The 25,012-nt window shown below is 50.7% G+C and overlaps 1 protein-coding gene and 1 pseudogene across 2 annotated transcripts; both read right to left on the bottom strand.

Annotated features, from left to right (window-relative positions):
* Nucleotides 1-245: 245 nt before the first annotated feature.
* On the bottom strand, nt 246-10,453 carry Cx3cl1 (C-X3-C motif chemokine ligand 1). 2 transcript variants are annotated; one of them, XM_040740755.1, is made up of 4 exons: nt 10,231-10,453; nt 7,655-7,714; nt 4,630-4,750; nt 246-3,040 (listed from the first exon to the last, which is right to left on the bottom strand). In XM_040740755.1, the coding sequence occupies exons 1-4, from the start codon at nt 10,298-10,300 to the stop codon at nt 2,080-2,082; spliced, it is 1,212 nt and encodes a 403-aa protein (XP_040596689.1). In that variant the 5' UTR covers nt 10,301-10,453; the 3' UTR covers nt 246-2,079. The 2 variants fall into 2 exon arrangements, with proteins under 2 accessions (XP_040596689.1, XP_005078674.1); XM_005078617.4 differs by lacking the exon at nt 7,655-7,714 and having other exon boundaries at nt 10,231-10,423.
* A 9,517-nt stretch (nt 10,454-19,970) lies between these two features.
* On the bottom strand, nt 19,971-22,918 carry LOC101841202 (annotated as a pseudogene).
* Between the last annotated feature and the right edge of the window lie 2,094 nt (nt 22,919-25,012).

Below are 25,012 nucleotides of genomic sequence, written 5' to 3'. Positions count from 1 at the left end.
GAGAAGAAGGCACTGGCTCACCTTGCCGCAGCAAGGCAGTGCTGAGCCGGCCCAGCACTCCCTATTCCCATCTGCAATGCCTTCTGTAGAGTCCCTGCACCTGGTGCAAATGAGCTAAGGACAGGGTCTCAGAATTTGCCCCCGCTCCTGTCCCCTCCCCCTCCCATTGCCCCCATCTCCTGTCCCACCCCATTGCCCCCTCTTCTGTCCCTACCCAGGTCTGCCCCAGAGAAAAGGCACCCTTATTTGGTTCACAAGACTTTTAAATTTTATTAATAAAATACAAAATGGCACAGACATTGATAATGATGCTTGGAAAAGCCAAAGGATTGAGCAACTCCCTCCAAAGGCCTCCCCAGATCGTCTCGGCCCACATCCTGCTGGGGAGAACCCACAAAGTCCATCAAGGGGACCACATGCCCCAGCAGCTTTCTCAATAGGGAAGGGTCTTCCCTACCCTTGAAGGCTCCCCTCTGAAGGAGCCAGGATAAAGTGCACTCAGGATAAACTTCTCCTCCTCCAGCCCTCAGTGAGTACCCTGGAGCCAGGCCAGAGCCTCCCACAAGCTTCCCAGGAGGGAGGGTCGCCAAGGGGCTGGCTTCCTCACTCTGGGACAGAGCCAACTGTTCTGAGCTTCCACGGGTCAAGGAGTGAGTCACTGGGCGAAGGCTCTGAAGGTGGAGGGTTGGGGCTATCAGGAGCAGGGTGGGGAGAGCTACCACCAGGGGCCCTGAGGGGCGAGGTCTGCAGGTCCAGCTCCAGCTAGGGTACTACCCAACTGTCCCCTGCTGGGAGGCTGTGGCAGTCACTTTATGCCCAGGGCAAAGTCCCTTCCAGAAATTTCCACAGGGTTCTGACCCTGCCTATAGTGGGGCAAAGGTGAGACCTTGGCGTGAACAGTGCTTTCAGAGTTGAGAGAAGATCCAGCCTCTAACCATCTGGGCTGTGCAAGTACAAGTACAAGGCCCCAGGCTTAAATCAGCTGTGTGGCCACTCCAGGTGCCTCCCCTGGCTCCTCTGCCTCCCCTTCCTTCCGGGGCGTGTCCTTCAGGCGGGGCAGACCCGTGGCTGTAACCTTGGTGAGCAGGGTAGGGGTGCCTAGTGAGGACACAGAGGGGCCTTCTGAGTTGGCCTCTGTTCTTGCAAGTCCCCAACCCAGCCTCCCCTTGGGGCCCACAGGGTAGGACCTGAACCCTCACGTCACCCCTTGCCAGCCTTGCAGTCACAGGGTGCACAAAGGTGTGTCAGCCCAGCGGGATGGCAGTGACTGTCAGTGTTGATAAGGGCGGGGAGCTGCATCCGGGGATGGGGACACGGATCTCAGGGAAAGTGACTATGTCAGGGCCATCTCTACTGCATCTCTGGGCCACTCTTCTTTTCTTTCCCAGAAGGGCAGCTTGCTGTGCAGGTAGCCGAGTGGGGACTGGGCCCTGCCTTCAGATGCAGCATGCCTTCACGGCAGTCTGGGGAGGGATCCATCAAAGACCCTCACTAGCTCCTCTCCCTTCCCAGAGAGCTCCAGGAAACAAGGCGTTAACCTCATGCAAAAAAGGACACAACACGGGCGTTGACGGTGGTGGTGGTGGTGGTGTGTGCTCTGTACAGGGTCAGGGAGACATAGGAGAGATAGCACCGCAGCTGGCCAGGGAGGGGGAAGGGCTGGCGACTGCAGCAAACCCAGGGGACACGGGGAGGTCAGGGGCACAGGCAGATGGCCTGACCTGCTGCTTGTGAGATTGGGCGGACCACGGTGCTCACAGGGAACAGGTGTCACAGGGGCTGGGGGCTCAATAAATAATTGCTCGCTAGGGTTGGGATGTCAAGGGCCCCTCCAACCAGCCAGCAGCAGAGGAGTGTCTCAAATATCGGTGAGCTGGAAGGTCACCTGCTGTCTCTGATAAGTGGGTAATGGTAAAAGGTGGCCTCCAGGGCCACAACGGGGGGCTCGGAGCACACGGCTCCTGGAGGACCCAGCCTCCCCATTCCCATTGCCCCAGCTCGGGTGGAGGTGGGTATGAGGATGGGGGTCCCCAGACAGCCGTCTGAATCAAACTATGGACACACCAGCAGTCAGAGAGCTCACACTGGCACCAGGACATATGAGTTGCTGCCACAGCTACGGGGGACATAGCGGAGGCCTTCTACCATGTCCCCTGCCATTTTGCGGGGACAGCCCTGGAGGCTCTGGTAGGCAAACATGGCCACCCCCAGGCAGAAGAGTAGGCCCAGGAAGGCCAGCAGCCCCACTGCCTGCCTCCGGGTAGCTGCTTGGGAGTCAGGGACAGGAGTGATAAGCACACTCAGCCTCTGGGGATCTGCAGTAGCGTGGATGGGCTCCTCCGCCTTGGGAGGCCAACTGCCTGAAGCTACCAGGTCCCGGCTGGGGGTCCCTTCAGAGAGAATGGGGGCCACTGAGGGATGGGCCGTGTTGCCAGGCCCCCCCCTGTCCTGCAAATTATCAATATGAGCTTGGTTTATCTCCTCAGACCCTAGAGATGTCTCTAGACTGGGGGTCTGACCTTTAGACCCAGCATTCTCCGGGGTTGAATGGGAAGTGGTGGGTGCCTGGGTAGGCGGGGCTGTAGTGGATGGGGACTCGGTAGCCCTTTCCTCAGGCTGGAGCCTAGATTCAGACTGGTAGGCAGCAGAGCTCTGCCAAGTGGTGGTAGAGATGACAGCTTTCTCAAAATTCCCAGTGGTCTGAGGCCCGGTGGCAAGACCTGCATCCTGAGCCTCGGAAGTGGAGGGAGATGACCCAGTTGCTGCTGCTGGTGCCTCCTGGGAAGCTCCCATAGGCCTCTGGGACTCCTGGGAAATAGTAGTCAGCTCCAAAGTCACTGTGGCTTCAGGCTCTGTCAGTACAGATGGGGACAGCCCCCTGGTGGCCACGGTGATCCCAGATGTCACATTGACCAACTTCTCAAACTTGCCACTGTTCTGAGCCAGGGCAGCAGCCTGGCGGTCCAGATACTTCATGGCGTCTTGGACCCATTTCTCATTTGGGTCAGCACAGAAATGTCTGTGCTGTCTCGTCTCCAAGCTATAAGGAAGACAGGGAGCTGGTGAGGCCAGATTCTAGACAGCCAGGCTGGGGTGGTGGGGGGTACTGCCCACATGCCCTGCAGGCCAGCTGTGCTGACTTACTAGTGTGGGTCACTCTGTCTCCTATGTCCCCTAGCCCTTGGCTGAGACATGAATGCCTGTGGTCTGGAGGGGAACCCACTACCTCAGAATAGACATTCTCAGCCTGAGGGACTTCCCCTCTCAAAACCAGGAAAGTCCCAGGCAAGTGGGAACCCTACTTCTGTGCTATTGTTAAGCAAAATAAAGGGTAAGCGACCTAGAGAAATGGCATCCTAAAATTCAGGAATAATTAGTGTTAATAACTACATCACTAGCATCAAGGCAAGCAGCTCTGGACTCCATAGTTCTCTGGGGATGCCTGGGGATGCCATAGGTGTTCCCTGACACCGGGAATGTGACAAGGCAGGTTTCCTCGCTCTGGAATGATCCTGTGCATAAGCTCCCTGTCCCATGGTGATGGTTGCCCTCTGAGCCCCAACTTCCTCCTCAGGCTGAAGCAGCTCTTCAGAGCCAAAGCTGCATAGTATGGTCTAAGTCTAGAGCCTCCCATGAGGCTGTGCGCGGCTGCTTCGCCCCAACAGCAGCTCAGAGCTGATGACCATTCCATGCTACAGCCTCTGCAGGCCATACACAGTCTACACTGCAGCTGCCATGCTAACCCCATTTAACTGGTGGGAAGATGAAGTTGACAGATGAGTGTGCCCAAGGCTGCCATGTTCCCATCGTCCATTTCCTTAGAAGACAGAAGGAACTCTTTGGGGGTGTCTGGAAGAAGCAATCCATGGTTGAGAAGTAGAGAGGGCAGGCAGGAATACATTTTGAACCTCACCCCTAGGGAAGATGTCTAGGGGACAGGAAGCACTGGGCTTCCGCTAGTAGAGCCTGAGTTAAAAAGGGCTCTGGTCATTTCCTGCATGGCTGAGGTTGCTCAGGGGGCCACCGTCAGTGCTGGGGAACAGACTCGGACTGAGAAAATGGGCAATACTCACCATGTGCCCCAGACAGAACAAGGGACCAAACTGGCCAGGTAGAAAATGACTGACTGGGCCTGTTTCTGCTCAGATACTCTGAGGGTTCTGCTCTTCTGTCACTTGGTGACAGCCATCCTCAAGCCTTCCAAGTGCTTGGTCAATCACTTTAGTTCCTCCATCTCCTCACTCCCTCCTGCAACTCAGCTCTCAGGCAAGGAAACCAAGGAGTAGAGATAAGAAGTGACCAGGGCCCCCGGCTAATTTGCTGGAGTCTGGATCCTGCTCCGGTAAGCCACCTCGTTCAACCTTCCCATGGGCTCTAGTGGGCTGAGGACTGTGTAAACAGGACTCCGTCCTGAGAGAAAGCGCCATCCTGGGCGCTCCCCCTGGACCACTGCGGGCCATCCAGGAAGCCTTTCCTCACCTCTGCTGTTTGCCACTGATCTTAAGGTCAGTGAGGTAGCTTGTGGGCCTGGAACACGGGGGTACTTGCCTTTGGCAGGAAGCCCAGGGTGAGGCGGGCAGGAGAGGGCTGGGATGTCCCAGGGCCTTCTGAGGCCCGAGTGATACCTACACAATGGCGCGCCTGCCGCATGATTCCTGGTTCGGCCGATAGTGGATGAGCAAAGTCACCGGGATTTGTGAGGTCATCTTGTGGCAGGTCATGTTGCATTTCGTCACGCCGAGGTGTTGACCTGAGTCCACAGAGGCCCCCAGTCAGTAGGACCCCTGGGCATCTGGTGTCCCATCCCCATTTCAGCCTCTTCTGGCTGCACTCCCAAGCCAGAGCCCTTGACCCACATCTGACACTCCTTGACAGCCTGCCAGACATCAGGAGTCTGCCTCTGGAGTTGTTTTGGGCTGGTAAAAATAAACCTTTATCTATTAAGCTCCCTTTGCCTGGCACCTAGGAGGCATTTAATTTTGTTGTTGTTTTTCAAGACAACACCTTCTATGTAGCTCTGGATGACCTCGAACTCACCAACATCCACTTGCCTCTGCCTTGCAAGTGCTGGGATTAAAGGTGTGGGCCAACGGTGCCCAGCTAGGAAGGGTTTACTTTTTAAAATGAAGTCATAGCAGGGGAGAGGGATATAAGGAAGACACAGACCTGCCTATGGTCACCTAGCCTGCATGGTGAGGGAGTGGCCTGCTCAGTCCCATTCCCTGGCCTGTGGTCTTACCTGCCCTGCCCATCCCTGTCTTTGGCACAGTAAGTCATGCGGTTAGTCATCACCCTACACCTGCACCCTCCTCCTGCTCCTCACACATGGAACAGGTAAGCTTCCCTGCCTGGAAATGGGGGCAGGGAGTCTGATGAGCAGGTTGCCCCTGTGTTCTGCAGAATGAGTGAGGTAAGTTCCGGAGAAAAGGCAGGCAGAATGGGGCGCACCATCCAAATATCTACGTTGCGAAAGCCCCTGGGCAGGGGTTTCTGTGAGTGGAGAAACCCAGTTATCTGATATAAATATTTGATACTTTTTGCATTCTTTAGCATTCTATTCCTGTCAATCCCTTCTAAATCAGTGGTTCTCAACTTTCCTAACGCCGTAACCCCTTAATACAGTTCCTCATGTTGTGGTGACCCCCCGACCGTAAAATCCTTTTCACTGCTACTTCATAACTGTAATTTTGATACTGTTATGAATCATAATGTAAACATCTGATAGGCAGATGGTCTTATGAGACCCCTGTGAAAGGGTTATTCGACAGTTCCCAAAAGGGTCACCACCCCCAGTTGAGAACCACTGTTCTTAATTTCCAGCAGAGTGTCCTGTTGTCTACCCAGTGTATACTCATGGAATATGGGGAGAAAAAAATGAAGAGGAGCTCGGGTTCTAGATCTGGGTGAAGACCATGTCGAGCACCCAGAACCCGAGACTCCAGGAAGTAATGTGGAGGGGCCAAGCTGATTTGGCTCAGTCTTTAGGACCTGGGAGCCTAGATGCTCTGCAGCCCCCACCAAAACACACTGCTTGTGCACAAATGCTTACACAGATGTGGGCGTGCAAACACACCTTGCCAAGAATGACACGGGAGGCTGGAGGTGAAGCTCAGGGATTCAGTGCTTGCCTGGTATGCAGGAGGCTGGCTGTCCTCAGCACAACCCCTAAAAAAGAACTAGCCAAAGGCAAACGCACACCTGGACTTCCTAACCAACTGGCCTCCCCGTTGCTCCGTGGGCTGTGGGCCACTCCACATTGTGGGAATGGAAGCTTGGGCTGTGGGTCTGAGCGGGGTCATCAAAGGCCAGCACTGTAGCTCCTGAACTCCTTGGTTGAATCACAGTGCTGTACTCTCTCCCCAAGAACCAGGACATGAAAGTAGCAGTTTAGGGCTAGGGAGATGATTCAGTAGGTAAAGTGTTTACCACACAAGCTTGAAAACCTGGTTTGATGCCTCAGAAACCATATAGAAAACCAGGCAAGGTAGTGTGTGCTTGTAATCTCAGCACTGGAGGAGCAGAGATGGGTAGATTGACAGGGCTCATTGGCCAGCCAGTAAAGACGAATCAGTGAACTCCGGATCCCAGGGAAGAGACTCTCTAAAACAAGGTGGATAGTGGATAGTTCCTGAGGAACACCACTGAGGTTGACCTCTGGCCTGCACATGCACACACACACACACACACACACACACACACACACACACACACACACACACACTATAGCACAGACTTGTCAACCCTCCTCCATCCCCAGTGGACCTAAGAATAACTTCACTGTACTCCTCCTCCCTGCCCAGTCCCTGGTGGCAGTAGCTTGGTGGCCACTCCTGCATGGATCTGGCAGATACCTTCCGGAGAAAGCCCTGGGGTGACCTCCGACAGGAGGGGGAAAAGGAGGCTGTGTGACAGGGAAGAACCCAGACAGAGAAGACCACTGTCACCTGCAAAGCAGTGCAGAGCCACAAAGTCAACCTCTGGTACGAGCCCCATGGCTGGGATCAGAACTTGGCCCTACCAGGACAGCTATGTCACTGACTGGGGGAGAACAAAGTTCTCATTTCTAGAAAGGGAGGCAGAGCTTCTGTGCAGTCGGCCATCTACTGTCCACCAAATGAGTCAGGGACCCCGGGATGGCACTGTCTGTCTCACTGTCACCATGTATCTCTGCACCGACCACAACATGGGTACTCAGCAAATATTCATAAAATAAAGTAATATTTCAGTCCACTTGTCCCTCCTTTAGACATATCCACCCACAAACCCATCCATTTATACATCCACCCGCCACCTACCCATCTTTCTACCCTCCTACTTCCCCCATCCTCCTAGCTACTACCTTCTACTCATCCCCATCCATCCATCCACCCACACAACTCACCCACCCTCCCATCTGTCACTCTTTCAAAGTCCCACCATCCCCATCAGTTTCTTTTCACCTACTGTCTGTCACCAATCCACTCACCCGTCATCCAGTCATCCAGTCATCCAGTCATCCATGCATCCATGCATCCATGCATCCACCCATCCAAGCATGCATGCATCAGTCAGCCAGCATTGAATTCCTTCTGAGTCTATACACAGCCAGGAGCCTTCTCGTCTTTAACACTGAGCGCTTCCTCATGCAGATGCTGATTTTGTTTGTAGCGATCACCATTTATTGAGGCCATGGACAAGTGCTGGCTCCTCTCTCTTGCAGGTCCTGAGCTGGGTGCTGTGAGGCATGGAGGGGGGTAAACAGGGCTTGTCTCTTTCTTCAGACGGGCCCCAGATCTACAGGCAGGTTAGATGATGGGAATGAGAACCTCTCTGCTGGCACCTACTGTGCATCAGCTCCTGTGCTATCTGCCCCCAGTCCCTGCAAAGGGCACATTGCTACCCTCTTCTTACAGATGCAGAAGATCTGAGAGGTTCAGTCACAGTCTACTTTGTGGCAGAGCTGGTTTAATCCTAGTAAAGGGTTAAACGTTCTGGTCATGCACAAACACACTAGGATTTACAGGAATGTGAAATAACTTTCAAATGTGAGTAATCGGGATAGGCTTCCTGGAAGAAGTGTGCTTTAGGTTGTCCCTTGAGGACTATGAAGACACACTGGGTCCTGGGTGCACTAACAGAGAGGGCTTGAGCCTTTACTCATCTGGGGCCTGTGCATTCTTTGTTGTGGAGGCTGATGCTGTAGGCTCTATGCCAGGAGCCAAAAATATTGGGACATCTGTAATAATAAAAAAATGTCTCTGGAAATTGCCAAATATCACCTGCAAGGACCATCACCCTGGAGAGAGCTCATCCGTTCCCTGACGTTCTTCCCATAGATAATGTCAACATGGTAGGCTGGGACCAGCACATTTCCCACTCCAGCCCTCTCCCAAGAGGCTGAGACGGGATGAGTATGAGTTTGAGGCCTGCCTGGGCTGCATGGGAAGACCCCGTATCAGAAACACAACAAAAACCAAGCAAACCACACGAGTTGCAATGCTCTTTCCTCGTAATAGACCAAAGGGCTTAGGGTTTATTTTGTGTACTGCAGTCAAATTTCAGCTGGGCTCCTTGGCCCCTTAACTCACTGCAAAAGAAGGTCCCAGCACCCAGACATGTGCTTGTCACACAGCAGGTGTCCTACTTGTGTTTACCAGGTGAATGGACAAGATGCATTGGGAAATGCTTACGGCACATAAAACCTTGACCAACAGAGAAGTGGGGGAGCATTTAATTAAACCCACAGGGTCCTGGACCTGACACCGAAGCTGTCTGCCCCTACCCCTCTCCACCCCCACTGAGGGTGGGGGAAGCAGGCTGTAACAGCAGAAAGCAGATTTTTCTCTTTTCTTTCTTGCTGAGACTTGAGTGGGAGTGAATGCGTCAGTGCTGGGGAGCAGTCTTCCCTGCTCTAACTTGCATTTGCAGGTTGGTTACATAAAGCGCTGAGCGATCGCCTGACACAGCCCTGCAGACCCACATTTGGGGACTGACGCAGAAGCCCTGCACCAGCCATGCACCTGCCTCCAGCAGCCCTAAAGCCTGAGACCACCCCCTGCTGGGGAGCGCCAGGGTGGACCTAGCCGAATGCCTCATTTAGGGGGGAGAAGAAACTGAGGGTTGCGTCATGTTCACCATCTCCTAGCAAAGCCAGCAACCATGATCAGGGTCCTCAGACCTCAAACATTCAGGGTCTCCTTTCCGGTCTGGCCTGGGATTTTCCCGCAAGCTTAGTGAAAATGATATCCCACTGCCTCCATACACACGTTCCAAAGTGCCTCCCTAGACACTGGAGCCTTATCACCAGCAAGGCAATGGCTACGCTGACAGGCACAGCAGCCAAAACCAGAGAAGTCAAGACCCAGCTCAGGGACACACAGCAAGCACTTACCACTGTTCCCTGTCCCCAGATATCCCAGGCCTGCCTGCCAGAGCTCAGATAGCAGAAAGCCAGGCACAATTTTATTTCACCACCCCCACTCCCTACCCACTCATCACCAGCTCCCTGTGGCACTGGTGATTTAGTTCCGTGGAGATATTCTGGAAGCTGGGGGTTGGTTCTTATACTCCCAGCTTTACTGTGTGCCTTAAGGCGATGTGCAACCTTCTCTGAGCATCCACCTGCCAAATGGCCCGGGTCCTCCCAGGGATGGGGCTAACTCTAGAGGTTAGCTGAGGTGGGGCGGTCAGCATCACTCTCTCCACGGCTGCGTGCTGGCTGAGCACCCACAGACCCTTAACCATCTCTGGGTTTCCTTCCCTATGTCACTAGGAATGTCCACACCTTGTACTGCCAGGTAAGTGGAGTCCAGAAAGCAAGCCCGTGGAGATAAAATAATTTCTAAGCTGGGTTTGGAGGAGGTGGCCAGGATGATGGGGAGACACAGACAGAGGGAGTGACAAGCTGCACGACAGTACACAGACAAGCCCCATCCATAAACTGCAGTGACCTTGACCTTAACTACCCCTGGGGGCTTTGAAAATCAGGCTAGAGGAAAGTCTTGACTCTTCTCTTGCCTCGGGCCAGGGCTTACACACGTTGTAGTTAACCTCAGAAGGAAGAACTAGACCAGTCCACCACACAGGAGGCTACTCAGGTTCTCCCAGCCCTCACTCTCCTCCCCACACACGCTGTCTGCTCCTGCCCCACTGGGGTGGCTGGGACTAGTGGGGGGCTTCCCCCAGGGAAATGCTATCTGCACCCCAACACACTCCTCCCTTCTCCCCCAAGCAGGGTCGAGACCCACTCACCCTGCAGCAGGGCGCATAGATGGCAGAGCGCGGCCAGGCACAGCAGCCACGCGAGCGGCGAGGGAGCCATGGCTGGAGTGCAGGAATCCGGTGGGTTGAAAGGCTAGGCCGAGTCGCAGCTCCGAATAGTCCCCTCCGCCACCAATCTCGGTTGCTTTTTATAATGGGCTGGCAGCCTCCGCCCCCGGCGCCCGCAGTAGGAGGCGGTGGGAGGGGAGAGGAAGAGCCTGTGGCTGCGGTTGGATTCCTCCCAGGTTGCCAAGGAACCATTCGCGCGCGGAGCTCTGCTCCCGGAGCGGCGAGGCGGGAATCCGGGGGCACACTGGGCCACCTTCCCTGGAGAGCCTAGGTTTGGACTAAGTGGACACAGAGCTAAGGACATGCAGAACGCTAGGCCCCGCCATTCCGGATCTGCCAAGCCTTATCTGGGGGTAGTCGGGGTCTTTCGCGCATGTGATGCAGAACCCCCAGTCTTCACTCCTTAGACCCTCCAAGTACCTTTCCTCCAATGCGTCTGCGGAGCTCAGCACACAGCCCTGCAAACAGTTTGCTGAAAGAATGATTCAGTCCTGTCTCCTATGGACATATGGGGAAGCTGAGTCCCGGAGAGGGGAGGGGCCATTCCAAACCATACAGCGCTTCACTGTGTAGAATAAACTTATCAGGACCACAGAGGAGAAGACAGCAGAGTCAGGGACTGCCTAGGGCATGGAGGGAATCCGGGCCTTCAGGCCTCCTTAGCTGTTTTTTTGTCCTTTCTAGCCTTTGCCCTACCCTCTGCCAGCTCTGCCTCCTGCCAGTCCTCAGAACAGCACAGCCACGGACTTACTGTCAGAGCCATGGGCCTCGTGGCTCTCCCTGAACCCTAATGCAGAGCCCTGGAGATGTCCTGCCTCCCACCAGGGCAGCTCTGTTGCTGTAAAAGAAGAGTCTGATATTCTAGAGACTTCCAGCTTCTAGAAGCTGAGACCAGGCAAGAACTAGCAGCAAGGCTTGGGGTACTGCACGCAACCTGCTTTCACAGCAGGCTTTTCTGAAAACGGGGTACAATCCTGGGAGTCTAGAACAATCAGCTAGAGCCTCTCCAGTGAATTGCGCTTCTCTTTTGGGCTGCCAGCCAGCGGGAAAAACCAGTTCGTCTAGAAAAGAGTCCCTGGCTATGGAGTCAGCTGGATTATAGCCAGCCTGGTCCAGACTTGGCCAGGCAGTGAGGCTGCAGCTGCCATACCAGGGGATCTCTGTTCTCCCCTGCTCCCCACTAAAGCAGAGCTGGCACTTGGCGTGGGTGTGGGCAGCTGGACACTTGTAAGGTTGGGGGAGGCTCCCCTGGCAGAGGTCAAGGTCCGGTTGGGGCCCAGATGACCTGCCCTTACCTAGCCAGATAAGCCAGGAAGCCTTGTTTTACAGCTGGAGAGACTTAACAAGGGATGATAAAAAATGGAGACCCCAGGTCAGGCAGGGTACCTCATACTTGGAATCCCAGCACTGGAGAAGTTGAGGGAGGATTGCCTGAAGTTCCAGGCTAGCCTGGGCTACATAGTTACTTCCAGGTCAGCCCCGCAAAACAAATAAAGAAATCCAGAGGCCCAGGCTTTCTCCGTGCTGTGCTATGTAAGAGCAGAAGACAGGATAAGAGGAGGCAGGAGGAGAGAGAGCAGAGGGAAAGGGAGAGAGACAAGAAGAAAAGGGAGGGTGAGGAAAGCCAGGGAGCACTGTGGGGAAACAGCACTTGCATTTTTAAGGGAGAAGGATGTAGAATTAAAAACCTGGAACCCCTGGCTTGGTGGTGTGCTCCAGAGGAGAATCTGGAGGGAGGGAGAGGAGAGAGGAGAGACGGGATGCAAGCCTGCCTCTGGAGTGGCTGCACAATGTTTGGATTCTGTAAAACCAGGAAGGAGGTACTCAGTCACTGCAAGCCTGGCACTCTCTAAGAAGGCTTCCCACGGTGCTGGAGGCATAGCTCAACTAGCATGCAGAAAGCCTGGCGGCTAACCCCAATACCACTAAACGAAACTCAAGGGTTTTTCCATGATCGACCCATGTAGTCATGACGACAAACCCAGGGTATAAGACTAATACCTATTGTGGGGCCCTGTCTCGATGAGGCCTCCACTTGTGGTGTTTGCGCCACGAGCAAGTCTAATGTATCAGGAAATGAAAGACAAGACGTCCGGCCGTTTGTGCTAAGAGAATACATGCATGTGCCTTTATTGCAAAGACTAAGAGAATGTGTGTGTGCCTTTATTGCAAGGAGGGAGCAGCCTTATGTACAGACTTAAAGCACAGTGGAGAAACCCCAGTTGTAAGAGCTCGTGCTTTCCTAATTAGAGGTTGGTGCATGCGGGGCAAGGCCAGGGTTGTAAGGCAGGACTAGAGAACAGTATGCACCTGTGGTTATCAACTCAGGGGTCCCTATGATAACTGAGGACCAACATCCTGTCACTGTGGTAGCTCAAGATAGGAAATGAAGACCCAGCTAGCTGTCTCTTTGGTTTGAGTCTCCATCCCTTGGCAAAGAACCATTTGAAATGCAAGTGTCTGCCCACACAGTAGGTGAAAGGACAAAAATCAGCTTTATTCTAACTTGCTCAGCTCCAGAGACAGCCTGTGCTCCCCACAGGTTCACCTTCTCACTTACAGATGGTTGTTGCCACCAAGGTATCAAGACGTAACTGTTGAGGTGCAGTTTGGACACAGTAGCCAGGCTTTGAAGCCCGCTGGACCCAGGACGAGTACACTCTGCACTCCTAAAGGTCTCACTAGGCAGGGTGCAGTAACCCCATCTACACAATGGAATGCTAATGGCCACCTCAGCAAGTCTCTGGGGGAGTGAATAAAACTAATGGCTTTCTTGGTGCCTGGCATGAAACACTGGTAGTAGTTACAAAACCCTTGTGTGTGTGGTAAGACAAAGAGACCCAGGGCAAAGCAAATAAACCAAACCCTTGGCCTCCATGAGCCCCAGCTCAGTACCAGGAGCAAGATACAAGGCCTCCCAAGGGCTCTCAGGCTGTGGGGCCAAGGCAGGAAGCAAGAGAGCAGTAAGCTGGCAGTGTAGCTCAGTGGTAGGGCACTTCACTGGCATAAGTGAGGGCCTGGGTTCCACCCCTAGACTGTAAAGATAAATAAATAAGAAAGGGAGGAAAGGATGGCGCTGGGGGTGTGGTTCATTTGGTAAAGTGCTTGCCTTGCTTTACAAAGCCCTGGGTTCCATCACCAGAACCACATAAAACCAGGTGTGTTGGCTCACACCCTAATCCCAGTACTTGGGAGGTGGAGGCAGGGAGATCAGAATTCAAGATCATCAGCTACCCAGCCTGCAATACACTTGTGACCCAGGAAGAAGAAGAGAAGCAGGAGAAGCAGGAGGAGAAGCAGGAGGAGGAGGAGGGAAAGAGAAAGGAAGGAGAGGGGAATGAATTCTTAGAAGCAAAGGAGATTTGGTTCCTCAACCATTTTTTTGAAAAATTTCAAACAAAACAGAAGAATGGCACAAAGGGTCTTCCTATTTTAACCTCCAAGATTTAACAGTCAACATTCTTCATACTTGTTTCAACTTTTTTTCCTGGACATTTTGCCCCTAGTAAACCAGTGCGCACTCCATTTTCATTCATAGCGTGATACAGTTATGGTGGTCTCACCTCACAGAATTAGGAGTAAGTCTTCTATGTCATCCAATACCCAGTTCACATCCAAATGTATTCTCCCTCCTTCCCTACCTCAAATCCTTTCCTTGCTTTCTTCTTTGATCTTTCTTCTTCTTTCTTTACTTTAGGATTTATTTTTACGTGTGTGTGTGTGTGTGTGTGTGTGTTCGTTCATGTGTGTGTGTGTGTGTGTGTGTGTGTGTGTGCCACCTGTGTACAGGTGCCTGTTGAGGCCAAAAAAGAGAAGAGTGACAGGCGATAGTGAACCTTGTGATGTGGGTGCTGGGAGCTGAGTCCAGGTCCTCTGCAGGAGCAGTAAGAGATTTCACTGCTAAACCATCTAAACCATCTCTCCAGCCCCTCTTTATCTTCCCTCCTACCCCCTCTCTCTCACAAGGTCTTCATACGTAGCCCAAGGAGACCTTGGACTCAAAACCCACCTGTCTCAGCTTCACTAGTTCTGGAATATCCAGGCTTGAGTCACAGTTGGCAACTCCTGCTTTGATTTCTTGAATTAGGCTAAAACTAGGTGTGTGTGTGTTTGTTGTGCACAGTTATTTTCTGTTAGCCCTGGTAGATCATTTGAGTGTTTTTATTTTTATGACATCGACCTTTCAGAGTCAAGACTCTGTTTGTACAGTGTTCTCATTCTAACTTATCTCTTCCTTATGAGTCATCCGATTTTTCCCTTATCCGGTGTGCTTCCTGTAAACCAGAACTTTAACCGACACGTTGGATGAGATCCAGAGGACACATGCAAGGCAAGATGCTGGTATAACAGTGTGAGGCACTGTAGGATGCTCACACTTTTCCTTTTGGTGGGAGAGATGGCTTGGCGGGTGAATGAGTTCCCTTCATTGTATGACTACTGTTGTCCTGAGACTCACAAACTTTGGGGCAAGCCCTGGCCCTACGACATGCATACAGGCAGGCTTGCTTGTTTGTTTATTTGCTCATTCATCCCCTCACCTTCCTCTGGAGTAGTCCAGGCTGGTCAAGAACTCACTATATAATCCAGACTAACCTTGACTTTGGAACCCTCTGCCTGCACTTCTCAAGTGTGCAGTGACACCAGGCTTACAGGCCGTGTTCAAGCCAACTCTCCAGGCAAGGAAGAGCCTAATCCAGATGAAGGTGGAGGCCCCTTCGTGACAAGGGGGGTGTCTCTGCCAGTGACTCCGAGGAAGGGGCTCTGGGGAAGCTGCAGTTGGACCACGGCCAATGACAGAGGACAACTGGGGGCTGGGGGAGGGACCTTGATCTAAGGAATGACCAGGGAAGCAATTTTAAATTGTGCAGTACGAGAAAGGGGCTTCCTGTAGTCACACTGAGGGTGACTGTGGGGGAGGGTCATCTCTTCTCATTTCACTTTGGCCAATCAAGAGGTTACAGCCACACTCCTGCTCTCTCTTCCTCCAGCTCCAACCCAAAGACTTAGATGTTCAAGGGGCTGTTAACCGTCCACGCCTCACCTCTTCTCCTATTCTTATTTTCACCTCACTTATTAGTTTATTTGTATAAAATGTGCATTTTATTCCATATCATTCTATAGTGGGGTATTTTCTGAGAGGGGGGCAGAATCTTATGGAGCCCAGGCTGTCTTTGAACTTCGGGGCCTCCTGCCTCTATCTCATGAGTGTTGAGATGCCAGGCATATTTCACCAGGCCCCAGGTTTTTATGTGAAAGAGGTAGCAGCCAGGGCTGTGGACACGCTAGGCATGCACTCTGTCAGTTGAGCTGAAACCCAGGAGCATGCGGTGTTACCCCAAACAACAGGCAACAGAGAGGGTTGCTGTTCCTGTCTCATTCCAGATGTTGAATGTTGTTGCCATATTGAGCATGAAGATGGGTTGGTTAAGTTGCCGTGCAATGTCAGGGATGTGGAAGGGACGTCTGTGTGGCTCATATGTCAGCCACAGACAAGATGGGGAGTGAGGCGGTGGAGTTGGGGAAAGGAGACGAGACGGTGAGTGGAAACCTACACTGAATGCCATCCCTTGGAGCTGTAACAAGTTTTGAGAAGCACAAACAGCATGGTTCAAGTTCCTGGCTTCTGTGAACACAGACGTACAAGATACCGAGTCTCAGCTCATGGAAACACTCAGGACAAAACACTTTTAGTATCTACAGAATTACCACAGGAGGTAAATTTGGGGTGTGGTCATTCACACCAATAATCTCAGCCCTTAGGGGGCTGCAGCAGGAGGTTGGGGAGTTCAAGACCAGCCTTGGATGCGTAACAAGACCCCGTCATACACAAAAATAGAAAGTATATTTCAGGCCCCTAGGCGCCCATCCAAACCCCGTAATTTGGAAAGAAAACAAAAAGCCTTCCTTTGCCCAGAAGACCACAGGGAACTTCTTAGAATTTTTTGTTTACAGTACCCCCAACCCATACCTGGTCGCCTCCCAGTAAATGTGTGGCTAAATACGAAGTCACATCGTCAGATGAAGAAATGGCACTTTCTTCTTTCTTCTTTCCTCATGTCAAACTGCTTTATTACATCTCAAATAACAGCACATGTCATCGTTTAGTATGGTGTCTGTCTTGCATCCAGCCTCCAGACTCCTTGTGGTGTACTGCCTTTAAAGTCAAAAGCTGAGAAGGATGCGGATGTGGAGAGCTCTGCAGTCCTTTGGTGGGAAGGGAAGGGAAGGGAAGGGAAGGGAAGGGAAGGGAAGGGAAGGGAAGGGGAGGGGAAGGGAGGGGAGGGGAGGGAGGGGAGGGAGGGGAGGGGAGGGGATGGGCTTCACTGTGTTCTCTCTCCCAGGTCCAGGCCTACAGCACAGTCACAGCACAGTTTTGTACAGGATACCACTTTAGGAAACAAGCAAACAACAAAAACCAGGATTTCTGCTATAGGAAACAGAATGATGAAGCCACTGCTGCTGCTGCTGCGGTGTGTGTGTGTGTGTGTGTGTGTGTGTGTGTGTGTGTGTGTGTGTGTGTGTGTGTGTGTAGGATACCGGGGGGGGGCTTACAGAACACGGTGCTCCATATGCTGCTGCTGCTGCTGAACAAGGCTCAAGATGAAAACCACAAAGATCTGCATGGTGTAAAAGTGGTCTTCCTCAGATGCCAAGCGCTATTCCATGGAGGCGGGCTTCTAGGAAGAGACAAAGGTAGCGGGTATCTCCCTGTCCATTGTCCCCATGAGTCTAACAGCAATGGTTCCTAAAAGAACTGTTTCTTTTCTTTTTTGTTTTGTTTTGCTTTAAGTAAAGAAAACAGTGACTTATCCCATTACTCAAACTTGTAAAGCCCTTGCTAATCCCAATTTGTTTGCAGAGTAACAGCAGGAATGGGCAGAACCACTGCTGTTAACATTCAAAGAAAACGAGCATCTAAGGACTGAGTCCGGTATGCACCACAGAGCATTTCTACAGCAGTTCTAAGACTAAACCCACCCAATATGACAAAAAAAAATAAGTTGTTTAAAATTTAACTTAGAAAATCTGAGATCATTATTTTCAAAACATTGATCTGTATGTTGTGTCTCACACAAATTACCAACGGACGGTCCAAGCACACAGTAGGCACCTCTCTGGACAACGTTCTGACATCAGGGGCAGGATGGTTATTGCCACATAACTACAAACTTCCCTCCAACTTCCCAGGAGACCCAAGGTACGAGCAGAAACTAGACATCGAGGACAGGTCAGGAGGGAAGGGTGCTGGACTGGGTTCCCTGATCAGCAAAGGGGAAGGGCTCTGACCACGCCTTCAGGGCCATGGCAGCGTGTGTGTACACGGCTGCTTGGCCTCTGAATCCTTTCCCTGCCACTGTGCTGTGCTGTGTGGAGCAGCCATCTGAGCCAGAACAGAAAGCAAAAGCCAGGGACACAACTGCGTCATCGTCATCGCTGACAAGTCAGGGACTGCCTTGAGCTCCGGCTCTCTCCCTGTCTTTTGGGGGAGTGAGGCATGGAGGACAGGACTTATTTGGCATACACTTCCACATCTGTAGTCAATCCCTGAGGAAGTCAGGACAGGAACTCAAGCAGGGCAGGAACCCGGAGGCGGGAGCTGATGCAGAGGCCGTGGACGGGTGCTGCTCGCTGGCTTGTTCCTCTGGCCTTCTCAGCCTCCCCTCCCCTTTGATGGGAAATAGATCTCTCATATATTATACCCAGACATGGTTTCCACTCCCTGTTCTCCTCCCAGTTCTTCCCCACCTGCACTCCTATCAGGATCCACTCCTTCTGTCTCTTATCAGAACAGACCAGGCTCTAAGAGATAATATTAAAATATAACACGAAATGATAAGATGAAAACATCACATCAAAATTGGGCAGGACAAGCCAACAGAAGGAAAAGGGCCCAAGAGAAGACATAGGAATCAGAGACTCATGTGCACACGCAGGAGTTCCCATAAAAGCACTCAGCTGAAGGCCGTAAGATGCACACAGGGGCCTGGTGTGAAGCTGAAGGCACACAGGGGGCCTGGTGTGGCCCTGTGCAGCTCTGTGCGAGCTGCTTCAGTCTATGAGTTCTCACGGGCTTTGTTCATGTTGAGGAGGGGGCTTGTTTCCTTCGTGTCCTCCATCCCCTCCGGCTCTTACACTCTTTCCACCTCCCCTTCCCTTGGGTTCATTGAGCTCTGAGGGGAGGGATTTGATGGAGACATCTCATTTACGGCTGGTTGTTCTAAGATCTGCCACTCTCTGTATAGTGCGTGGCTGTGGGTCTCTGTTTGTTCTGTCTGCTGCAGGAGGAAGCGTCTCTGACGAGGACTGAACAAGGCACTGGTTTATCCCTACACCCTCCCCTTTTGACTCATAGTGTTTGGTTTTATGCTAGGTCCCTGGGCTATCCAGTCTCTGGTTCTTGGTAAACCAAGCAGTGCCAGGTATGGGTTCCACCTCATGGAGTGGGCCTTGAATAAAGTAAGTGTTGGTTGGTTACCTCCACAAGCTCTGTGCCGCTGTTGCCCTAGCGTATCTTGCAGGCAGGGCACAGTTGTAGATCAAAGGGTTTGTGGCTGGCTTGGTGTTAGCATTTCTCTATTTGTAGCCTGTAGAGCACCTTCCGTACCAAAGACACTAGAGCATAGGTGATAAAGGCTCTATGTAGGCACCAGCTTCACATCTCCATGTTCAGCGAGTTGTGTAGGTGTTGTCTTCAGCAACGGAACCTTGCTGTCAGTTTATGGAGAGCAACCTATTGTCTTGGCAACAGCCTGGGTTGTTTAGGGATTCCCAGGAGACCCCTTTGGCCAACAACTCAATTAGATGTAACCCAGTCCTGGTCCTAGAAGCTTCATTCAGAGGCAATAGATAGACAGGATTCTGTCGTCCCCATTATTTGGAAATTTCATTTGGATTGCCTTCATCTATGTATATTTTTAGAAATTTTCTACTGTATTAGGTTTCTTTACTATAGTTGTTTCTCCTTGTATTCCCTCCTTCAATACCCTCTAACCCTCTTCCCTCCCCCTCTCCCTCCCCCTCCCCTCTTGATCCTTCCATTCTAATCCCTCCAGCCCATCCATAAGCATATATTCTACTTCCCTTTTCTGATAAGATCTATCTGTTCCCTCTAATCTCACTCTATACCCATGCTCTGTGGTTTTACAGATTGCGAGTTCTGGTTCTCTTAATTGCTGAACATAAAGGAATATATTTAAAGAAGGAAATGGGAATGCTCCCAAACCCTGCTACAAATGACTTTGATATATAAAAACAATTATATATAAACAAAGTCTTCAACTAGTTTTTGATGAAGTCACAAAACAGGGTCACTGATCTAAAATGTGAATGAACTAACCAAAAGGTGACTGTCTCATGATTGCACTCAGGGTTATCTTCTGATAACATTTTTATTGTAGTATTTCCTTTTTAAATTCATCCAAGATGAAAAAGAAAACAGAGACAATGACGCAGAAGAAATGCACAGTGTGGTTTAGTTCCTAGCACAGAGATTCTTCTTTAATGGGAACTGTGTTCTTGGCTTCAACAATAAGTGGAAAAGCTCTTGCCCCTTTGAAGTTCTGAGGCGTCCAAGTTCGTATGGTTGAATATGAGATGCTATTGCTATATAACTCTCCAAGGTTGGAATGGTCATCCAGTCACTGTGACATCCACTTGTGGCCTCAGTCCCAGATCTTGAGAAAGCTGTCCCAGGACCCTGTTGCTACAGCCATGCCATCTTCAGCCATCCCCAAGCTGCTGATGCAGTTATGGTGTCCAACTAAGATACCTGCTCTGTCAGCTTTGAGTGCATCCCAGATGTTGCCGATGAAGACATCATTGTACCCAGGGAGGAGGAGGCAGCGGCCACTGTTGGAGAAGAATACAGATGTGATCCCACAGATGATGTCATGGTTTGCATGGATGGCAAATAGCATGTAGCAAAGGCATTGCCATCGGGGAATAAACAGATAGCTTTAATGTGAGACTCACGTCCTGTCAAGGTCTGCTGGCACATCCCTTCTCGAACATCCTGGAGCTTGGCTGAACCATCCACAAGCACCAGAGGCACACAGTCTGGTGACATGAGGACACAGCATCTCCAGTGTGTCCAGTTAATGTGCGTGTCTGCTGGCCTGTCTTCTTGACGTCCCACGAGGCATCTCCAGAGCTGATGGCTATCTGATTGCTGTTGAGAAACCAGCAGCAGGACAGATAATCTGTGTATTCTGCCAGCTCACAACTCTCACACACATCCCCTTAAGAAGTTTTCAGACTGTAAATGGAGCAAATGTTATCCAGGCTACCACAGGGCATATAATTCCCAGAAAGAATGTCTGCACAAGTCATGACCCAGGAGGGGTGAAGAGGGATGGCTTGGGCCTTGTTTGTGGTGTAGCTGTCCCAGCTGATGAGAACTGACAAGGAGCCTGGAGTCTGTGCCTCAGTGCACCGCACAGATCTTGGCCAGATGTCCCCTCAGCATTCTCCTGGTTCACATGTGGGTTATTCCCGCTGCATCAGCGTTGTTTGTGACCTGCGAGAGAGTCGCCTGCGCACATGCTTTATGAGCGTCTCTGATCGGCTTCTTCGGCCACTCGGGCTTCTTCGGTGCCTGGCCACGCCCACTTACCTTTAGGTCTCAGAGCTTTCCACACTGCAGAGCCCATGATCTTAACTCAGGGTGTTTCTGATCTGGTCTCTCACACGTGTTACAGTCTACCTCATTCTCAGCTGTCCTGACACTCCTACTGTCTTGGTCTAGCACTCTTGGACTGTGGGCAGGACAGTCTGGGTGGAGGCTGTTCCAGTCCTAGCCCTACTACCCTCGCTGCCTGAGCCCACCATTGCCATCCTCCAGAAGCGGCACATTTGACCCATGTGCTCTCCAATGCCCCCTTAACTGGTTCTTTCTGAGGCTTCCAGAACATAGCAGTCCGCCTCTGGAACTCTCCTTCCCTCACTGCAACCATCAAAAGATGACCGGCTCTTGCCTCCCTCTGCCCCTAGTAACCACCATTTTACTTTTTCCTCTGAGATTTTTTTAAAGAAGTATATCGTATTTTAGTCATTTTCATCCCCTATTACCTTCTCTCATCCCCACACTCCCACTCCTGCTAAAATCCTTTGTCTTGGTCAGAGTTCTATTGCTGTGAAGAGAGAGCATGACCACAGCATCTCTTATAAAAGAAAGCACCAATTAAAGCTTGCTAATAGTTTCAGAGGTCCAGTCCATTATCATCGTGACAGGAAGCATGCTGTCATGCAGGCAGACATGGTGCTGGAGAGGTAGCTGAGAGTTCTACATCTGGATCCACAGGCAGCAGGAAGAGGGAGACACTGGGCCTGGCTTGAAACCTCAAAGCCCACCCCCAGTGAAACACTTCCTCCAACAAGGCCACTCCTCCTAATCCTTCTCAAGTAGTTCCATTCCCTGATGACTAAGCATTCAAATATATGAGCCTATGGGAGACCATCCTTATTCAAAACCAACACATTCCACTCCCTGGACCCCATAGGCTTGTAAGCATATCACAATGCAAAAAAAAATGCATTCAGTCCAACTTTGAAAGTTCTCATAGTCTATTAATAGTCTCAACATTGTTAAAAGTTCAGAAGTTCAAAGTCTCTTCTGAGACTCATGGCAGTTCAACTCTACCCCCTGTAAAATCAAAAAAGCAGATTACATACTCCCAACGAACAATGGCATCAAATATATATTACAGTCCAAAAGGAAGGAAAAGGAGCACAGTGAGAAAATACTGGACTAAAGAAAGACCTAAGACCAGGCAGACAAACTCCAAACTCTGTAGCTCATGTCTGTTGTCAAAGTGCTCTTTAGACCTCCAACTCTATTCTGTTTACTACAATACACCTCGCTTGTGGGCTGGTTCCATTCCCTCTTAGCCACTCTCCTGGGCAGGTATCTCACAACTCGGGCATATCCAACATCTTGGGGTCTCTGAAGCAATACAGGGTTCACCTTCACAGCTTCGTGCAGTCTCCTTTCTGGGCCTCCATACAGGGACACCCCTGACACATGCTTGGGCTCAGCGGCTTTCCTTAGCCACAGAGGGAGAGTTCATAACCCCTTCCTTGTATCCTTGACTTTAAAGCCAGAACCATGAGGCTGAAGCTGCCAAGCTCTTTTGCTTATTGGAGCTAGAACATGGCTCCCTTGTTCAAATACTTTCACCATCTTTGTTGGTTTTGATGGTTTCCTTCACTGCTAAAGCTTTTCCTTAATTCCTTTTCACAAGTGGGAAGCTTTGATGGCTGGGGTCTTGCCCTGAAGTCATTACTCTCTTTAGTCCATCTAGCATTTAGCTTTTCTTTAAACTTTGTATCTCATTGGACCCCGAGCTTAGCTCCAGTACACACACATACATGTAAATAAAATAATAAACCTTTAAAAAGCATTTCCTAGGCATTTTTATAATATTTAAAAATTGATAATTTGTTGCCGTTGCAACCGTATTGCTTGGTGGAGATGCACATGTGCACAGCTTGTATGTGGAGGTCAGAGGACAGTTCTGGGAGCCAGTTACCTCCTCCCACCTTTACTTAGGTTCCAGGGTTTGAATTCGGGTCACTAAGCTTATGCAGCAAGCACCTTTACCTTCTGAGCCATCTCGCTGGCCCTCCTTTACCATTTGTAGTTCTTTTGGGAACTCTAATCAGTTCCATAACCCTCTTTCTAACTGGGTTTGTTCATCCCTTGTTTTTCCTTATCTATTTCAAGGCAGGGCCTAACTATGCAGCACTGAGTGGCTTGGCACTCACAATGTAGACCAGCCTGGCCTCAAACTCAGCAAAACCTGCCTGCCTCTGCCTCCTGAGTGCTGAGATTAAAGGCGTGCACCACCACGCCTGGCAGTTTTTTGGTTTTATTTGATTTTTCAGTTCAGTGTTCTCTGTGTAGATTTGTCTACCTTGGAACTTACTTTGTAGATCAAGCTGGCCTTAGACTCAGAGATCCACCTGCCTCCGCCTCCTGAGTGCTGGAATTAAGGGCATGGGTCACCCCACCAAGCTGAGGTTGATGGTTTCTTTTTTTTTTTTTTGGTTTTTCGAGACAGGGTTTCTCTGTGGCTTTGGAGGCTGTCCTGGAACTTACAGAGATCCGCCTGCCTGGTCTCGAACTTACCGAGATCCGCCTGCCTCTGCCTCCCAAGTGCTGGGATTAAAGGCGTGTGCCACCAACGCCCGGCGGTTGATGGTTTCTTGATGTTTAACTTTTTGTAAAAAATCAAGTCTCTGTGTAGGTAAGTGTATGTGTGCCTGTGCCCTCGGAAGCCCAAAGGAGGCATCAGATCCCCGTAAATTAGAGTTACAGGTGGCTTAGCCACCTGGCATAGGTGCTGGGACCCAAAAGGACCTTGAAGTAAGTTCAAGGTATACCAAGACCAAGCTCTCGGCACAAAGGAGATTTGCTTTCCCCAGAGGGACAAAGGAGAGGGAATAAGAGACTCAGACATGAGCTAGAAGACAAAGGAGAAGGGAAAGGGAACCAGGGAGGTGGGGGAAGGGGTATTTGCCCTGGAGGGACAAAGGGCAGCCTCTGCACAGAGAAGAGACAGATGTGACCTGTAGGCAAATGGCAGCTTATCTAAGAAAAAGGAGAGACCTCGTGTTAGGATGAGGTGTTTAATTTTGATTGGGTATGTTAATTATGGTAGTCAAAGGGGATCTTTTGGTTGTGGGCTTCAATACTTTGATAGCTGGACCTTGGTGGTCAGCCTCGGGAGGAGAAAGTGGCCAAATAAGGGAATAGACCTTAGGGGCAGCTTTACAAATGCAGTCTGACGGTTAGCGAGGAAGAGGGGCAAGGCCCGCCATGTTTGCCATGCTCTGGCCTACTAGAGCCCCTTCAGGGCTCAAACTCTGGTCCTGCAAATGCAGCAGGTGCTCTTAACCGCTAGGCCATCTCTCCAGCTCCCCCTCCTCCCTCTTAAAGGCGATTGTGGATGAAATTGTCTGTCTTTGATGTTTAGGAAGGCTAGTGATTTGGGGCATGTTAATTTTGTAACCTGTCATTTTGTTGAAAATGTTTGTAAGATCAAAGCGTTTTCTGTGGCATCTTTGGGGTCTCTCATACACAGAATCATATATCATCTGCAAATATGGATACTTTGACTTTTCCTCTCCTATTTGTGTCCCTTTTATTTCTTTCTCTTGTCTTACTACTGTAGTTAGACTTCAAGCACTATATTGTCTTGTTCCTGATCTTAGTGGGGGAATGCTTTGGTTTTTTTTCTTCTTGTATTTATCATGGTAGCAGAAAAAGGTGTGTCATATAGAGTCTGTTATTTTAAAACATGTTTTCTCTATTCCTAGTTCCTTCAGGGCTTTTGTTTTGAAGGGATGTTGGCGTTTATGATAGGCCTATTCTGGACCTGTTGAGTTAACCATGTGATCCCATCTTTAGTCCATTTATGTGATGAATGGCATTTATTGACTGCTGTGTGTGGAATCACCCATGCATGCCTGGAGGGAAGCCACCTGGATCAGAGTGGGTGGTCTTTTTGATCTGACATTGAATTGAGTTTGTACTTTGAGAATGTTTGCATCTACCTTCACTGGGGAGATTGGGCCTATAATTTTCTGTTTGTTGTGTATTTATTCAGTTTTGGTATCTAAAAAAAAAAAAACTCCCTAAAAAGAATTTGAAAGTGTTTCTTCCCTAATTTTAAAATTGTTTATTTATTAGCATGGGGTGTGGGTG

The sequence above is a fragment of the Mesocricetus auratus genome, unplaced genomic scaffold, assembly GCF_017639785.1.
Source record: "Mesocricetus auratus isolate SY011 unplaced genomic scaffold, BCM_Maur_2.0 Super-Scaffold_100714, whole genome shotgun sequence".
NCBI classification, from domain to species: Eukaryota; Metazoa; Chordata; class Mammalia; order Rodentia; family Cricetidae; genus Mesocricetus; species Mesocricetus auratus.
This window is presented reverse-complemented; position numbering and strand designations above follow the sequence as displayed.